Source organism: Nipponia nippon, unplaced genomic scaffold (genome assembly GCF_047370975.1).
Source record: "Nipponia nippon isolate SJK-2023a ecotype South Korea unplaced genomic scaffold, ASM4737097v1 scaffold_3, whole genome shotgun sequence".
Lineage (NCBI taxonomy): Eukaryota > Metazoa > Chordata > Aves > Pelecaniformes > Threskiornithidae > Nipponia > Nipponia nippon.
Window position 1 is genome coordinate 70,773,500 of NW_028262347.1, and position 16,378 is coordinate 70,789,877.

Consider the following 16,378-nt stretch of genomic DNA (forward strand, 5'->3'; position numbering starts at 1 on the left):
TTCTTTTCTGCTGCCCTCCCATGCCTCATTCTTTGCATGAACTGCAATGAGATTGTAGAGTCTGGTTTTGTATTAGTGGCTGTGGCTGGGACAGGGGAGGTGAACTAATTAGCGTGTTGTAAGGTGCCAGCTTAAAAGGTGCGAGTGAAAATTGTTCGCAGAGACTGCTTGTACTTACTGTGTGTAAGGGCAGACAGACAAGCAGTTACAGTGACGCAGACAAAATGCTGTGTGTTCACCTCCTGGCATAAGTTGAAGTAACTTCTTTGCGTGCCAGAATTTTGTCTTCTGGAGACACAAATCTTAAGATCAAGCTTTCACAAATATTAAAATTTAAACTGATGTTTAATGCTTGTGAAAAGGTGGCTGCTAAAAGCATTTGAAAAGCCCTACAGCAATGTGAAGGTCATACTTTTTAAATATGAGGTATGCCATATATTAGTTTTGCATATGTTTTTCAATTCATTTCTACAGAAGTATTTTTTTCCATGATCAAGATAATAAATAATAGTAAAATAAATGAAGATCCACTCTTACAAATTCACACTCGAGTAACCTTGCTGCTGTAATAGCACTGAGGTCTGATTTACTGTGACTTCACATCTACTTTTCTTCCTGGTGTTCTTGAGTGGTGATTCTTCTGTGAATTTACACTCGTCTTGATCCCACTAGAATCACTTCTGCCATAAGTGTATGTAGGAGAAGGGAGAATCTTAATAAGAACAAGTTATTTCAGAATATCCCTAGATGCATTGTTTTTCTGCAAACAATATTTCACTGGGGAATTAACACATCGTAAAGGTGCACAGAACATACCTGTTAAAAGACTAACCCTTGCTTCTCTTTTAGTTCCTTACCCACCTCGAAACATTTCTGTTCAGATTGTACCAATCAACAGAAACAACTGGGAAGAGCACAGTGGGAATTTTGCAGAAGAATCATTCATGGGACCACAAGAAATCATAAGGAAAGAAAAACTTAGCCGTTCTTCTGACAACCCACCTGACATTCCAGCAGGGAACACATCTGCAGCCTGGACAGACTACCGCTATAACAGCACTGAGTATGAAACCACGTCGCAGCCGTACTGGTGGTCTAATGAAGCTGAGTCGTCAGAGGGTGAAGAGGAGTTTGTCAATGCAGTTTCCAGTGATTATGAGGCCAATGAAGTCAACGCATCTGGAAAACTCACGCCAGAGCCCCCCTCCTTCCTTCCTGTACAAATGGTGCTGACCTGGTTACCACCAAAGCCACCTACTGCATTTGATGGTTTCCATATCAGTATTGAAAGGGAAGGTAAAACAGAACCTTGTACCCTTTGCATACCCCTTTTCTTTAATTCCATTGGTGGATTATCTCCTCTACAAATTATTAATTACCTAGTACTCTGCTTCAGCGGGGCTTTGTTAGATCTCCTGCATTTCTCGAGAAGTTTCTTGCGTTGAATAGCATCTAATTCTGGCTGGGCTTCATAAAAGTAAGGGATGAGGGGTAAATCACAGTTTGCAATTCTCTTTTGTGAAACAAGATTTATACTGTTCTACATATTGCCGAGCTGTTTGCACTGCAGTTATCGTAAATCCATTCTGCTATTGGAGAAAGGAGAAACAAGCCGATAGAAATTTGAGACGAAGAAGGTACAGTATATCATGTAGCTTTGTCTGCCACTGAGAAAGGTTCTTAGGGGGACCTCATCTGGAAGGGGCATACAGGATGGATGGTCTACATTCAGATTAACAGTTGTCTCAGAGGACAGCTACTGAACGTATTCCTTAGGCCACAAGGAGGCTGTGGTGGAGAATGGTGAGACTTTTCAAGTGATGGAGCTACAATAAAATAGCCATGTTGCTTAAAGATTTTCTGTCTTAAAATCTGTTTTCTCCAAATGAATTTTATTTCCTGACAAGCAGTTTTCATAAGCCTTCCTACACTGAGGGCAAATACTTTTTTTTGCAGAATAAGAAGGCAATGGATAGTAAATTGGAAGCTCCTTTTTGTCCATGCCATGCTGTTTTTCACTTGCACAGTCATGGCAACCCTATTTTATCACCCCTCTTACTAAATGAAAATTTGGCCTGGGTTTATTGTTCCTCTACACTTATACTGCAGCCTTAGTCATTAATTATTCTTGTGCCCATGGCAAGAAATAAAACTACCCACATAAATCCAGTCCTTTTGGATACCTTTTAATCCCACAGCAGAAACAGTATTAGCATTTCTGATATAAATCATTTTCTCAGTGGCTGGAGCCTTGCAAATTTCAATTAATCCACACTTTTTTCCCCCTGATTTAGAGAACTCCACGGAATTTTTGACAGTAAGTGAGGACACTCACAAATTTGTTGCTGAACTGAAAGAACCAGGAAAATATAAGTTGTCTGTAACAACATTTAGCTCCTCTGGCTCTTGTGAAGTTCGGGGAAGTCAATCAGCAAAAACACTTAGCTTTTACATCAGTAAGTATCTCAACAAATCTGCCTTTTTCTCTCAGACTGATACAACTTTAATGTACAGAGTTTGACCACTGTGGCAGCTGTGGCATCTGCTGCAGGATCAGAAGACTCTGGTCTTCTAGAATTCCCTGTGCCAGAGAAGGAAATAGGGTGCAAATATGTTGTATATTATATCCTACCCAGATGGGCCTTCATCGTGCTGTCTTGGCAGAGCTAAGAACTGAAAGCAGGTGAGGTATTTGATGGAGTCATTGCCCAGTGTTCAGAAGTGGATCACTGAAACAGGTTCCCCTTTTGCATCTTTCAAAGAGGGGATTTAATTCCAAGAATTAAATCAGTGGTTATAGAGATTCTTGAAAATATTTAACTTCTTTACTCCTGGAGGCTGTATGTACTGGGTTAGGGATGAAGGGCATCGCAGTCTGAGGGTATGGGAATTGTGCAATTAAACACTGAACTCTGAAATTACATGGTCTCTAAGAGAACATGGGGCAAATTAGAGTAGATGAAATAGTTCAGCCTGCTAAATTCAGAGGAGAAAAAGTAATTTATTATTTCCCTGTAGAATCCCAGGGTTTCTTAACTGAAGATTTAGTAAAAGACAAAGTAATAATACACTACTGTGTAAACTAATACCATGACTGACAATTAGGTCAGCAAGTGAGACAGGTGTTGGTGAATTCAAATTATTATCCTTCCAATGACTGTGGTCACCTTTGTACCTTTTTCTACAAAAGGAAATAGATATAGCCTATAAAATGCCCATACATTAAGAACAGGGGAATACTTCCAGCACTACACAATTTTACATGTGGGAGGATAGTGTCTCCCCTGAATCATGAATGCTGCAACAAGACACGGTAGCTAAGGCTGGCAGAAATATATTAAAAGTAAATGTACTCAAGTACTTAAGTACATTACTAATAAAAATTGTGTCTTTAGTATTTCATAACATTTACAAATACTAACTATTTAGGCTTAAATTCATCATAATGCTTGACTGCGTGTAACTGAATTCCACTATCGCTCCGATGTTTTTAACAACTCTAACACTGAAAGAAACAATACTTGGAAAACAAAGAGAAAAGAGGAAACAGCACATGAGAGAAAGGGTCTCTGCTGTTGTAATTTCACTGTCTTCTGGTTTTCTTTAGGAATAGTTATTTGACAGCTTAATTATATGGAAAGCATTAAAGTATATATAAGTATATATCAACTAAATTATGTAGCATTGCTATTAGTACCAAATGTTATTCCGTTTTACAAGGTGTGACTTATTTCCATTAAGGAATGTGCAATACAGTGTCCTCCATGAAGTCTACTACCTGCGGACAGAGACGTGAGAGAAATGAGAAAATGTTAATCCAAAGTATACATGTATGGATTGCTAGATTAAGGATGAACTTGAATCTCATTGAGTATAAAGTATTAAAATGTTACAGGAAAGTAACAAATATTTTCATTTTACACGTAACACATGAGAACGTTTGTTTTTTTGGGTTTTGTCTGTTAGTTTTCCGGGCTTTTAGAACCAGATGAGGATTCTTGGCCGTTGTCTTATTCTGTCAAACACAAGATCCTCAGTAAATTAGATAGATTTTATATGTATTTCTGGTAGCACGCCAAATCTGAGATGTGCACAAGTACTCTTAAGGTGAAATTGCTTTTCCATTCCTCTTTATGAGTCTGATCAAGTAGGCTTTTTGTGTGGGGACTACAACTTTGTAGTCCGTGACATGAGGTAGCTCAGTTTCCTTAATGCTGATACTGAAACAATTTCTGAATAGTAAAAGCTACAAATACATCCACTGGCTCCAGAGACTAATCTAATAATCGAATTCCTCTTTTTACCTGAGTAGGTGTGGGTCTGCTGTCATGAATAAATTTTGCTCATAGCTTCAGCCTTATCTTATCCTTGTAGCACTCAGTCAGTGAATCATCCTGTCAAATTACTGGCTTGTATTACACAACATTTTTGTTGCACCCAGATAGCAGTATGGGTTGTCAAATCTTACAGGCTGATCTTACACCAAATTCTTGCTCTGGAATTTGTTTTATTTTCTCAATAAACGTAATGTACCATTAGAATTGTGTGGAGGAAGGAATGTCAAGGAGAGAGCTGTCACAAGTGTCACTTAAAAGTGACAAGAAAAGCTGATGATTTTAATGAAATCTTAAATTTTGACCAAGTCTGGCTGAAGTTATTTTCCAAATTGTTATTTTATCTGCATTTAAACCTGTGTTCTCTGCCAAGTGCTTCAAAAAGTCTGATGGAGAATGAAATTCTTCGCTGTGGTAACCTCTGTGAACTCGATTTTCACGCTTCAAGGCTGTAGTACACTTGAAGGGTATGTTAGTATGCGGAGAGGCGAAGAATTTTGTGTGTTTCTCCTTTAATATTTGTCAATGATCTGTACATTATTGGATATCACTGCTTTTAAACATTCCCTTGGAGCTAATCTGAAATTGCTGGGTGGTTTCTGGTAAGCAATAGAGAATACTGCAATCTGAATTTTCGAACAGTGACATTTCTCTTGTCATCTGCTCTGCTACAGGTGAAATAGCACCGGCCACAGGCTGTTTCCCAGGGGCTGCCATCTTTGCTGCCTGAGGGCTGTGGAGGTGGACAGCTGTCAGTCCAGCCTCTTTCACTAGTAGTAAATAATACCATGGAAGAAGGATGTTTTAACATAAGTGCCTCAAATGCGTAGAGTGGCTTGCTCACATGTGCTTTTGGGACATGTCCCAGGCCCCACAGGTGAATGGATAGAAGAGCTCACTGAAAAACCCCAGCACGTAACCGTGACGGTGCTAAGCTCCACTACGGCCCTGACATCCTGGACAGCATCACAAGAGAGCGGTGGCAACAGCACCATCGTGTCTGTGGTCTCCCTGACCTGTCAGAAGCAAAAGGAAAGTCAAAGGCTTGAAAAACACTACTGCACGGAGGTAAGGGGGAAAAGCTGGAGCCTTTTCAAATACAGGAAAAAATTGCTAATCATCCTGCTGTTTGGGATCGTTGTGCTCAAGGGCCCTATCAGGCTCAGGGCTGCAGAGCACAGCAGTAGGTGCTCCCTTCTGCAGTCTTAAGGGACACGGCTGATGCAGAGTGGAGGGGAGAGCACAGCATACAGGAATGACAGCGTGCAGTAAACCAGATTAGTGTTAAAATTGTATTTCTGCTGGACTGACTGTGGCCAATCCTTTGTTCAAGCTTGTGAGTTATGTTGTACCCTTTGAGAATTTTTTGTGGCGGTAGGCAAAATGGTGACATATCATAATAACACTTAGGCGTCTGCAGTAATCCATTTGTATTAAGAAAATTGCTCACATGCATGATTATCATCAAACTAGCATAAATTCTTTCTTAGATTTCTTAGATTTACGTATGAATACAGAACCTGACTCTAAACTTCCAGGAAGTTTAGAGGTGATCAGAAGTCAGCTTTTCTTTTCATCCATACAAAAAGCTTTTCTTTTCATCCATCCCAGCACTAGGCTGGGAAGTAAACAGTAACTCAGACTGCCTGTGATTTGAATAGACAACAGTTCTTTAGGGCTGCCGTATGGGATGTGTTTATAATGTTCAAGAATCCTGAACCCCACAATATGGCAGTTTTCTGTTACTTGAAACCCCTAGTGAGTGCAACCCTACGTCAGATCCTGTGGCTACGATGGATCAGTGGCATGTGGCTTCAATTAGAAAGAGGTTTTAGCCCACATCTCGGTTACCTTACCAAGATGCCAATAAGGCCATTTTCTGAGCAGCACCACAGCTTCTGTCTGGCTCCCTAAATGTGTGTGATGGAGGAGTCTGCAAAGGAATGCAGTGCTGCCATGCTGCACCTTAAGCTCGTCCATGCGAATGGAAGGAGACTGCTAGCACTCCCAGTAACTCTTCATCTCCTTCAACTTTGTGATTAGCCCTGCAAGTTAATTAATACAGGGAGTCTGCATCCTTCAAAAACATCTTTTAAAATGAATCTTTGTCAAAATGTTTTGAGTTTTATTCCAAGATTGTCCATGAACTTAAACATTTGGAAGTGTCTTTAGATCACAATTCAAGAATTGTTTTTCAGAATCAGATTGTAATCTCCTTGAGTTATTTTCCTTTCATTTATGAAAAGCGCAGTCATTACATCAGGAAGCAAAACAATACGGTACGTGATTATAAAACAAAGATAGCAAATATATACATATATGATTAAAGTAAATAATACAAGATTCATCTACAAACTCAAAAACAAGTACCTAAAGCTAATCCATGAATAAACAAGATACCTGTAAAAGTAAATGCATGTTTATTACAAGTAGGTAGAAAGGTCTAAATACAGTTATTTGTTTCTTTTTGTCATTACAAATATTTGTACCACCTCTCATCAAATTTTATTGGCTTATTATACCTGGAATTATTAATGTCTGTTGGTTTGAATTCTCCTTGACAAGCTGAAAAGGGCAAAATTCAGTGCAGAGTTCTATCCATCTCTACCATTGTACATGATTTAAAAGTGATTTAGCTTTCCAAAGCAGCTGTTAAAGACAAATTCCCTTCCTCACTAAATTTGTGCTGGCACTGGTGTAGTCACGTGCATCGCAATAAAACACCAGTGCAAAGGTGGCCGTGATACAGACTTTGGAAAGGTTGCAAAGAACATGTTAGTAGGAAATATCAGCCTGCAGTTCTAGAAGGGCTGTGTGAAGTCCTTTCCTCAAAGCTCCTCTGTGCATTTGTTGTTAGCTGGCTCTTCAGGAGATAAAACTTTTCATATTGAATCAGACCAGGAATCACCTGGTCAGGCATTCTGCGTCCAGCTCTGACTGATACCTGGTGTGCCACAGAAGAAATTTTAATGGTGATGTTTCAAACTGAAAAGAAAAATCACAAGGTCCTTTAGTCAGGTTTTGTAGTGCTGTGCAGGAGGGATGAAAGAGAGGAATTCCTCTCTGATTTCACCATGCAGTCATTTAACACTTGCATTCAGAAGGCAACTTTCCCATAATGCTGCCTTCAGCTCACATAGCTGCAGATGAATCAGATGGCCGATGAAAAACCTCAGGCTTTTAATTGAAAACAAACCATCTAAATACTCCCCACCTGAATATGAATAATGTAGCCTGAATATTTCAGTAAACTTTGACAGTAGGAGAGAGCAGGTCTGCAGTGTGACAGCTGACCTTACGCAGCAAGGCAAGTGTGATTCTCTGAATCAGATCATTTGTCAAGTCAGTCCTGACCACTTTCACAGTTTTGCCATTTTGGGCTTAATGAATGGAGTTTTAGCTGCTGATGCCAGTGTCTTCAGAATCACGCCTTTTGTAACTGGAATAGTTCATGTAGTCTCAATCTTCTTTTAATTAACCAAGTAAGTACCTCATATCTGATGTATTCCTCTCCTATTAGGTGAATTCAAGCAGCAGCCTCATTGAAAATCTTGTTCCTGGTGCCCAGTACCAGGTTGTGGTTTACTTACGGAAAGGACCGTTGGTGGGACCTCCTTCTGATCCTGTTACATTTTCCATTGGTAACCCCTGCATCTAATGTTTGATGTGTGTTGTGTTTTGTTTTGTTTTTAAATACGTGTAGTGTATTCACTAAGCTCTAAAACCCATGAAGGAGTGCAAAATTGTCATGTTGGTTATTTCAAATGTAATGAACACTTATTGAGAATATTTTTATTGAGGTGGGGAAAATACTTCTTCAGTGGAAGATAGAAATTTCACATTTAAATATGAAGTTATTACCAAACCTAACTAGAGAGCAATTATAGTCAGGATTCACACAGAGAGGGCCCTGTGGAAAGAACCGTCCTCACCTTTGGACGCCTGAATATATGTTTGTCTCTAGCAGTGCTCACGGTCTATGTCATTTAGGGTGGGAGTCACCTCACTTAGGTGTAGCCAGCCGGAGCTGCAGGTGGTCTGTGATGCAGGGAGAGATGTGGGCACTTCCTAGAGGTGAGTCATTCCCACTGACTCATGAAATGTGTGGGACTGCTGTTAAGACATTTGTTGCAAATGGGCTTTATGAAGGATGTAATGTGGCCCAGTTGTCCCAAAAGCGGGCTCGTTCACCCAGTGTGCAGACACCAATTAGCACACAGAGCAGAGGTATCTTATTTCACATCTGTGTGGAGATGGATGCTAGGTGGTAAATCACAAAGCTAGCATACCTTTGCATAAAACTACAGAATATTTATTTTACTACATGATCAGTATAATCCCGCCTAATTTTACACTTATGGGTTAGTGATTAACATTTCGTACACTGTTGGTTTACTATATTAAAATTAGCCTCACTTGCTATGCAAATTAGCATGCATGCTCCTTTCAGGAGTGGGGCGGCAAGTCTTTTCAGTCCTGAATTGAGTTGGTGGTTGCGATCTCCCCTCACCACATTTACCTTTCACACGGTTACTGCATTTTTATCAGACTTGATGTTTTCTGGCCACCATCCAGTCTTTGGTGCCAAGATGTTCCCTTTTATCAGTCCAGTAGCTCTTCTTCAAGGGTATAGCTGTTAGTTTTCCACAGTTCGTTAATTAAACAAATAGTCTTATATCTTTTAGCTCTCTCCCAGATTCCTTTCCCAGAGCACAGGTGGTTCATAGGTTTGCTCAGTAGAAAATTTTCACTTTCTTCAGGATATCACAGTCTGAAGGCCACAGGGCTAAGAGTCAGGAGAGCTGGCTTATCTCCTGTAGTACTACATGACCATCACCAACTTGAGTTGTGTATGCCTTAATTTTCTTGAGTTTAATGGTGGATCTTGATGTTCTCTGCTTTGAGGTTTGAAGATAAGAAGAACCCTCTGAGACTGAGAGTAACATTTTCAAGAATGTGGTTTTATGGCCAACAGGCAGAGCTGCTGCCCCCATGCCTGTAATTCAGGATTCCACTAGGCTCCTAAATAAAGAGTCACTTAGGATAGAATTCAGTATCTTTTAGTTTTGGTATAATTTATTTTGTTAAGTTTACCACTTTAACAAAATGTATTAGGAAGAGAAAGGGCAAAGAGAAAGGGATTCAGTGTATAGAGTTACATTTGCAGAGAAATATTTAGCCTGGGTCACCCAGCTTCTCCTTTTGATAAATAGTCTGCCTTGTGTGAGAGCAGGTGGCAGAAAGCTAGAGATCTTCAGTATTTTTCATTCTGCTTCCTCTGTGATGTAGGGAAGAAAGTGAAACAGAAAAAAACAAAGTTAACCTGTTAAGAATTGAATGGATGCAAATGAAAGCAAATATGTGGACTAGTGAGTGTAGTGAGAGCCTTTTCATTCTAGGCAATCTCCTTGTATATTTTCATAAATAGGGTCTGAATAAAAATTTGAAAAGAGAGTATGGTATGTTTCAGTAAAGGAAAAAATAGTAAGTAAAAATATATATACTTTATTATTAAAATCTCTATCATTCGAGAACTTTTGCAAATGCTTTTGGTTTTCTTTCTCGCTGTAGTTACTTCAGAAATCTGCACAATTCTATTTTCACTTGAGAAAGTAAAATCATATATTGCCAAAGTAAATAAGTTCTTTCATTACCTCCACTTTTGTGTGGCCTCACAACCATAAAAGGTTCTTACTAAACTCAAAATGGCAATCAGTTTCTAAACAAAACATGTCATAGGTTTCTTATTATAAAGGGAGTGTTTTTAATGAGTAAAACAACAGATGTATGAGTTTTCATTTCATAACAGGATATTGAATTTGATATTAAAATAGCAGAACTGCAAAACAAACTGTTCTGTGAAATTATCAGTGGTGGTTAATGACGAATGAAACTGAAATAAGATAAAATACACTTTAAAAAGTATTCCATTCTCCCCATGTTTATCCTAAGCCTCACTTTCACTGGGTGAGTATTAACACTTTAAAGAAAGCAAAGAAAAGATGTGGTAAATGATTTATGAAGGGAAAGGCAATCATGTGCTAACATGGGCTGAAGTAATATGGGTGCTGGTCTAGGCTCTGACCCGGCGTGCAATAGCTGGGGGTCTGCAACCCTTGCCAATGTTGGCAAAGTACTTATTTAAGTAGCCTCAGTTAAGTCAGGAAGAATAATTGCTTTCCAGACAAGTAAGGGTTGTGGAAGTTGACCCTTATGTGACATTTTTCAAATCACTTGACTTCTCCTTCTCAGTGTTATCATCTGTGAGGCAAGAACAGCAATACTTGACAGCAGCTTTAGGTTCCCCAGGGAAGGAGGGATAGACATAAAACCTGTTCTTTCTCATATTCTTCATCTTCCAAAGTGTTATGGCTTTTTATGCTTTTGTTTTTGAGCAACTTGAAATATCTCCTAAACATCCTGATTTTCAAAGTAGAATGGAACTCTCCATTTATGAAATATCAAGCCCTGTACTTTATTTCAAGCTAAGCAGCCAACACCAAGTACTGCCTGTAGTCATTTTTGAAAAAGTAGACATAACAAACAGGAGAACGAATGCTGAAAAATTGGTATGCAACTGCTTGTGACAAGGAAACTCTTGGGAATTAAAGTCAGGAACAAACCAGAAATAGGTAGAACTTGGTTAAGGAAAGGTATTGTTTTAAAATAAAGTGTAACTGATAATACACTCATTACTGACCACAATTTCTGGTTTATAGTGCCCACTGGAATAAAGGATCTGACGCTTTACCCTTTGGGACCTACTGCTGTGGTTTTGAGCTGGAACAGACCTTTCCTTGGGGTGTTCAGGAAATATGTTGTAGAAATGTTTTACTTCAATCCATCAACGATGACCTCTGAGTGGACAACTTATTATGAAATAGCAGCAACCGTCTCCTTAACTGCCTCTGTGGTAAAGTGACCATTACTGACTATTGTTTTCCCATGCCTGTGTGGCCCTGGCACCTTGTGACGTTTCTTTGATCAGCCTTTGCCCCATGAATATGTATGCCTTTAAGCCTGGCACATTTTTCCAGGCAAAGCAGAGAAAATGGCCAGGATGCTAGAGGCATTTTGTGTTCTAAAGTAAGGGAATGCTAGTTGAACCATGCTAAATTTTAAGCAGAGCAATGAGGTAGGAGATGAGCCTCTTTTTTGTTGACAAATGGGCATGTTCAGCAAGTCTAGAGGCAGCTTCAGTTTGTGGGTCAGTTTGTCAGTCAAGGCTTTAAAAATTCCATCACCTCCTCAGGGGCAGTAGTCCAAAGCCTTATCTACACAACTAATATCAATAATATGGATTTGAGGCTTGCGGGCTAGTCTTGCAGTGTGCCATCTGGAAGGCTTAGCTGCAGAGAAGCTCTTGTGAAAATAGCCTTCATGTTTCTGAAGCTACAAAGACTTATGCCAGGATTTCAACTGAGTGGAGACTGGTCTCTAGAAGAACACACATACACATATACGCACATGCATCTTTGCAGCAATAAAGTGAAATTTTCCTCTTCCTTTCCATTATTTCCTAGAGAAGGTGAACAGATTTTATTTAGACTTCACTGTAGCACAAGTCAGCGAGCAATTTTAGCTGAAATTAGTTGTTTAGAAAGTTATGAGTATGCAAAAAGGATAGCAATAACTTTTGCTGCTTGTGAGAGCCACAGTGATTTACCGTAATTGATTTGCATAATACCATTTGTGGAGTCATTTTGGCTGCAGTGGCTTAACTGTAATTGGGTATGTGACTGTAAATCTAGCACATAAATCTCCAGGGAAATTAAAAACAAAAATAACTTACCAAATGAGTAATTAATATCTTCTAATCATGACTCAGCACAATTAGATTAATACCCGAGTGATCCGAGTCATCTTAGAAGTAATGCCGTCTTCCAGAGTTAATGTGGTTCATTAGAAAACGAGATGATATTGTCCCTTACTGTTGCAAATCTTGTTCAAGGAAGCCAAGTTGAAATTCCTTTGTCTGAATTTCAGTCTGAAATGTGACAGTGCGATATTGCAGCTAAAGTGAGCATTTCTTAAAGAATAATTTTAAAGAGTAAGCCTGAATTAGAAAAAGAGTCTCTCCCTGTTCTTCTGTTATGGCATTTAACATACAAGTAGGTATTGATGAACTTTTGTTTGGGTTCTCTAGTGGTGCTGTGGAATCCCACCATGTCCCACTAATTTCCCTATGATCTACTGATATCTCTGAGTGGTGTACTCAGGAGGAACAGTGTCAAGCCCAGTGAGAAGGCAGGGGAATCAAAAATCAAGCTGTCTGACTGCTTAGATCAGAAATTATTTCCGGAAGGGTTATCACTTGATGAGAACCTTTGGAACTGAACTTGCCCTTTCACTTTGTTTAGTTCCTTTGTTCATTTTGTGCTCTGTATCTTATTTTAAAATTGTCAAAGCAATGTTCGTATTTTCAATATTACAACAGGGGCACGTCAGAAGACGTCCAAACATCTTCAAGGTTTTGGTGTTAATTGGATACAACTTTTTCTAAAAAGCATAAAGAGAATAGTCCGCAAACCCTATATTTGGATTGCCTTGTAGGGTCTGGGAAAAAAGGGCCACTGCAAACAGCAGAGATCTGTAAAAATAGCAATTTCTAATTTGTTGAAAAATTTCATTATTTCCAATTTGCTTTTATTTTGAATTTTTAAAATATCATGAGGCTTTTCATTTAAACATAAAATTAAATATTTGAAATGTTTTGTGCTGTCAATTGAGGTATTTGAATTTTAAGTTAAATATTACATAAAATATTATAATATAAAATATCTTGCATTTTATACTTCATTTATATCTCATTTGTATTTATATATGTAATTTATGTTTCATAAGTCATTTATGTTTCATTCCTATTTCATTTATAATAAATGATAATACAAAGTGAAATACACTTTGAAAATTGGAAAAAACAGGTCTTTTGAAGTAACAATATCCAAGTCAAAAACATTGTTTCTAATTTATTCTCAAACTCTATTTAATCGAAATAGAAAACCCTACATTTTCCAGTTAAATATTCTGCCTTCATCAAATCAGAATTTTGTGATGGAAGATCGCTCTGCAGGAATCATTCTCGCTGCCCTGGAAATCAATGAGAGGTTCCCGTAGCGGGTAGGACCTGGGACCATGTGCATGTGGATAAGAGCAGAGCCACCACAACCGTGTTTGCTCTCACTGCCCAGATTTTTGAATGAATTGAAATCCCAAAGTACAGAAGTTTCCACTGGAGTAAGGAGTGGGAGCTCAGTAAAATAGTCCCATATGTGGCCACTGGATTTATAAATATTGTTGTGTTTTATAAGTCACGCCTCATGCTGGTGAATTTTCTCCTGAGCTGCTGTTTGTCTTTTGTCACTTTACAGAGAATAGCTAACCTGCTGCCTGCTTGGTATTACAATTTCCGGGTCACCATGGTGACTTGGGGGGACCCAGAGCTGAGCTGCTGTGACAGCTCCACCATCAGCTTCATAACAGGTAAGCAGCCGCCTGAAAAGACTGTGGAAATGCTCACAGGAGCAGAAGTGCTGAGAAAGTCTGACTTAGATGTTGCGTTTCACCTGCACATACTTCAAAGTTAGGGTATTTAACAGCTAAGTGGGGTTTTTTGGGTTTTGTTTTTTGGGGTTTTTAGTTTTTTTAATTTTTTTTTATGGAAAGCTCTGAGGACTGCTTTAAATGAATATATATATATATATATAATTTTCCTATGCAAAGCACAGTGTTTGATTATCTGTTCCAGTCCTCTCCATCAGCTGAATGCATGGTTCCAGTGAGGGCCAGTGATCCTGCTTGGCTTTTATGACACTGTATGCTTTACACATTGAGAAGTTAACGGTTAACTAAATAACCTGAATTCTTAGGTTTGGTAATATTAGGACTCATTTTTCCATATATTTTCAATGTTTCCAAATGCTTTTTCCTCCTTTTTCCCCCTCCCAGTAATCCACAGATCAGACCGTGACTGCACCTTAGCTAACATGGAGTAGAGTTATGCACTCTCAGGCAGACCAAGACAGGTAGTATGTTCAGTAGCACATTATTCTTGGCCTCTAGCTTTGCCTTTTCTGCTGGGTGTTTTTTACTTGCTCACAGCAAGGAGAGAAGGGTGCTTCTCTGATCAAGGCATTGCACCTGTGCTGGGTTGATTGGCCTTGGGAAACTGTGTGGTGCTGGCAAGTCATTTGTAATCCAGATTCTCAGCTGCAGTAAATTGATATAACCACATGGATCGCCCTCTACCAGTTGGGACCGGCCTTGCATTTAACACACTCCGTTGTTTCTTGTCAGATGCTTTGGGTTTGAATCTTCGATGTGTCAAATAGATTAGCTGCAGAGGGAACAGCGTTCAGAAGGTCCTGTTAGCGCCTTGCCACATGTTCCTAGCATCCAGGCTGGTTAAGTCAAATTTCCCCATTGAATCGTTTTGCTTTTATGCACCTCTGTTTAGTTCACCTTGCAGAAAGTGATTGAAAGCAGTAAGTAATTCAGATGCACTGTGAGAGGAAATAAAGTATGACTCGCTCTTCTTTTCTAGATGTAGGAATTAAATTACAAGGAAAATCAGCCTACAAGTCCCAGCCACTCCCTACAAAACAGATACTAGCCTAGTCCCAGATTTTCTTTTTGGTGAGAGGCTAAAAGGATGTATCTGAGGAAGGAACTGAATAAGACCCATTTGCAATGGTGATTAATATAGTGCCTGTGCTCGACAGAGCCACAACAGAAAAATTATTAGTGGCTTAAGTCCTAGCTCCACTGAAGCCAGCAGAAACCCTCGCATCCTGAGATATCTGATCCTAAGCTACACTGCCAGCAAATTCTGGTGCTTCTCCAGTGTATCAGAAACTCATAGCAGCCACTGGGGCCCTGTGAAGGGTCTCCAGGGATATTCATTGTCCTTTGGCATCAATCAACTTTTCTGTAGCACTATAAGGAAGCAATTTTCCAGCTGGTTGGTTGCTGTATGAGGGGAGAAATGTCTTTTCCAACTGATTTGGGTACTAGGTTCAGTGTTTTAGAGTTGAAATGTTTCAGTGGGGCCCTCACACTTCAATACTGTGTCTCCAGAAACCTGCAGCAGAAGTTAGGGAGATTAAGGTTGTTCTAAAATATAAGCCATCGCCAGGATCAGTCTGGATCTCTGTAAGGGGAAAGTAAAGACTGTTACTGCTATTAGATGAAAAATGGATCAACTCCTTGACTAGCAGATGTAGACAAAAATCAGAAATGGATGAATCTCTTAGATAATGTCATTCATTTATGGTTGGCAAAACCTCTCTTCAAAAACGTCATCTGGTCTTAAGTGAAAATATCCAGAAAATATCCAACTGGAAAGTTGTACCAATGCTTAATTCCTCTTGTAATCAAAGGTTTATCCTTTGCTTCTGATCTGAATTTCTCTAGCTTTAATCTCCAGTCCATAATTCTTGTTACACTTTTCTCTTATAGACTGAAGAGACACAAAGCTTTTTTTCCCCTCTCTATACAGAATTTACTTTCACTCTTTTCTGTTGATAAACTGCTTCCATTGAACTCTTCAGGTGCTCTCACAGTAAGGCATTTTTTCATGTTACTTTTTTCCCCACTCTGTCTCTCTAATTTTTACTGTCTTTACCAAACTACATGAAAACTGAAAGTGTAATACCAGCCTGCTGAATACTCCTACAGAGGCAAAATCAACTCCCTATTCAATACTCTCCTGTTTGTGCATCTAGATGATTGCATTTTCTGTGGCATCACACTGGAGGTCTGTGTTGATTTGCTTCTATTCTGTGGCTTCTGACTCCTTCCTAGGGTAGCTGCTTTCCCAAATTTATCATCTGGGAAGTGTTGTCTGCGTGCCTTTTTCCTAAAGACTCAACTTTGCACCTGGCACTTTGAAATACATTTTGTTTGAACAGGCCCAGCGTAGGGGCCAATAATTCAAATCACAGCCCTGTCCAAATCCTCTACTCCTCTGCCAGTTGCCACATTACTTGCATGTTTCGTCAGTGGTGCTTTTACTTTCAGAGTATTGATGAAAACATTGAATAGCA

The 16,378-nt window shown here is 39.2% G+C and overlaps 1 protein-coding gene across 3 annotated transcripts in view; it reads left to right on the top strand.

Annotated features, from left to right (window-relative positions):
• PTPRO (protein tyrosine phosphatase receptor type O) overlaps window positions 1-16,378 on the top strand; it is a 155,843-nt gene that overhangs the window by 100,724 nt on the left and 38,741 nt on the right. For all 3 annotated transcript variants that reach the window (XM_087767500.1, XM_087767503.1, XM_087767504.1), the window contains 6 exons: window positions 850-1,296; window positions 2,295-2,456; window positions 5,203-5,402; window positions 7,855-7,975; window positions 11,054-11,247; window positions 13,706-13,817. In XM_087767500.1, the coding sequence (XP_087623626.1) occupies window positions 850-1,296; window positions 2,295-2,456; window positions 5,203-5,402; window positions 7,855-7,975; window positions 11,054-11,247; window positions 13,706-13,817 (1,236 nt within the window). The remainder of the gene's footprint in view (window positions 1-849; window positions 1,297-2,294; window positions 2,457-5,202; window positions 5,403-7,854; window positions 7,976-11,053; window positions 11,248-13,705; window positions 13,818-16,378) is intronic.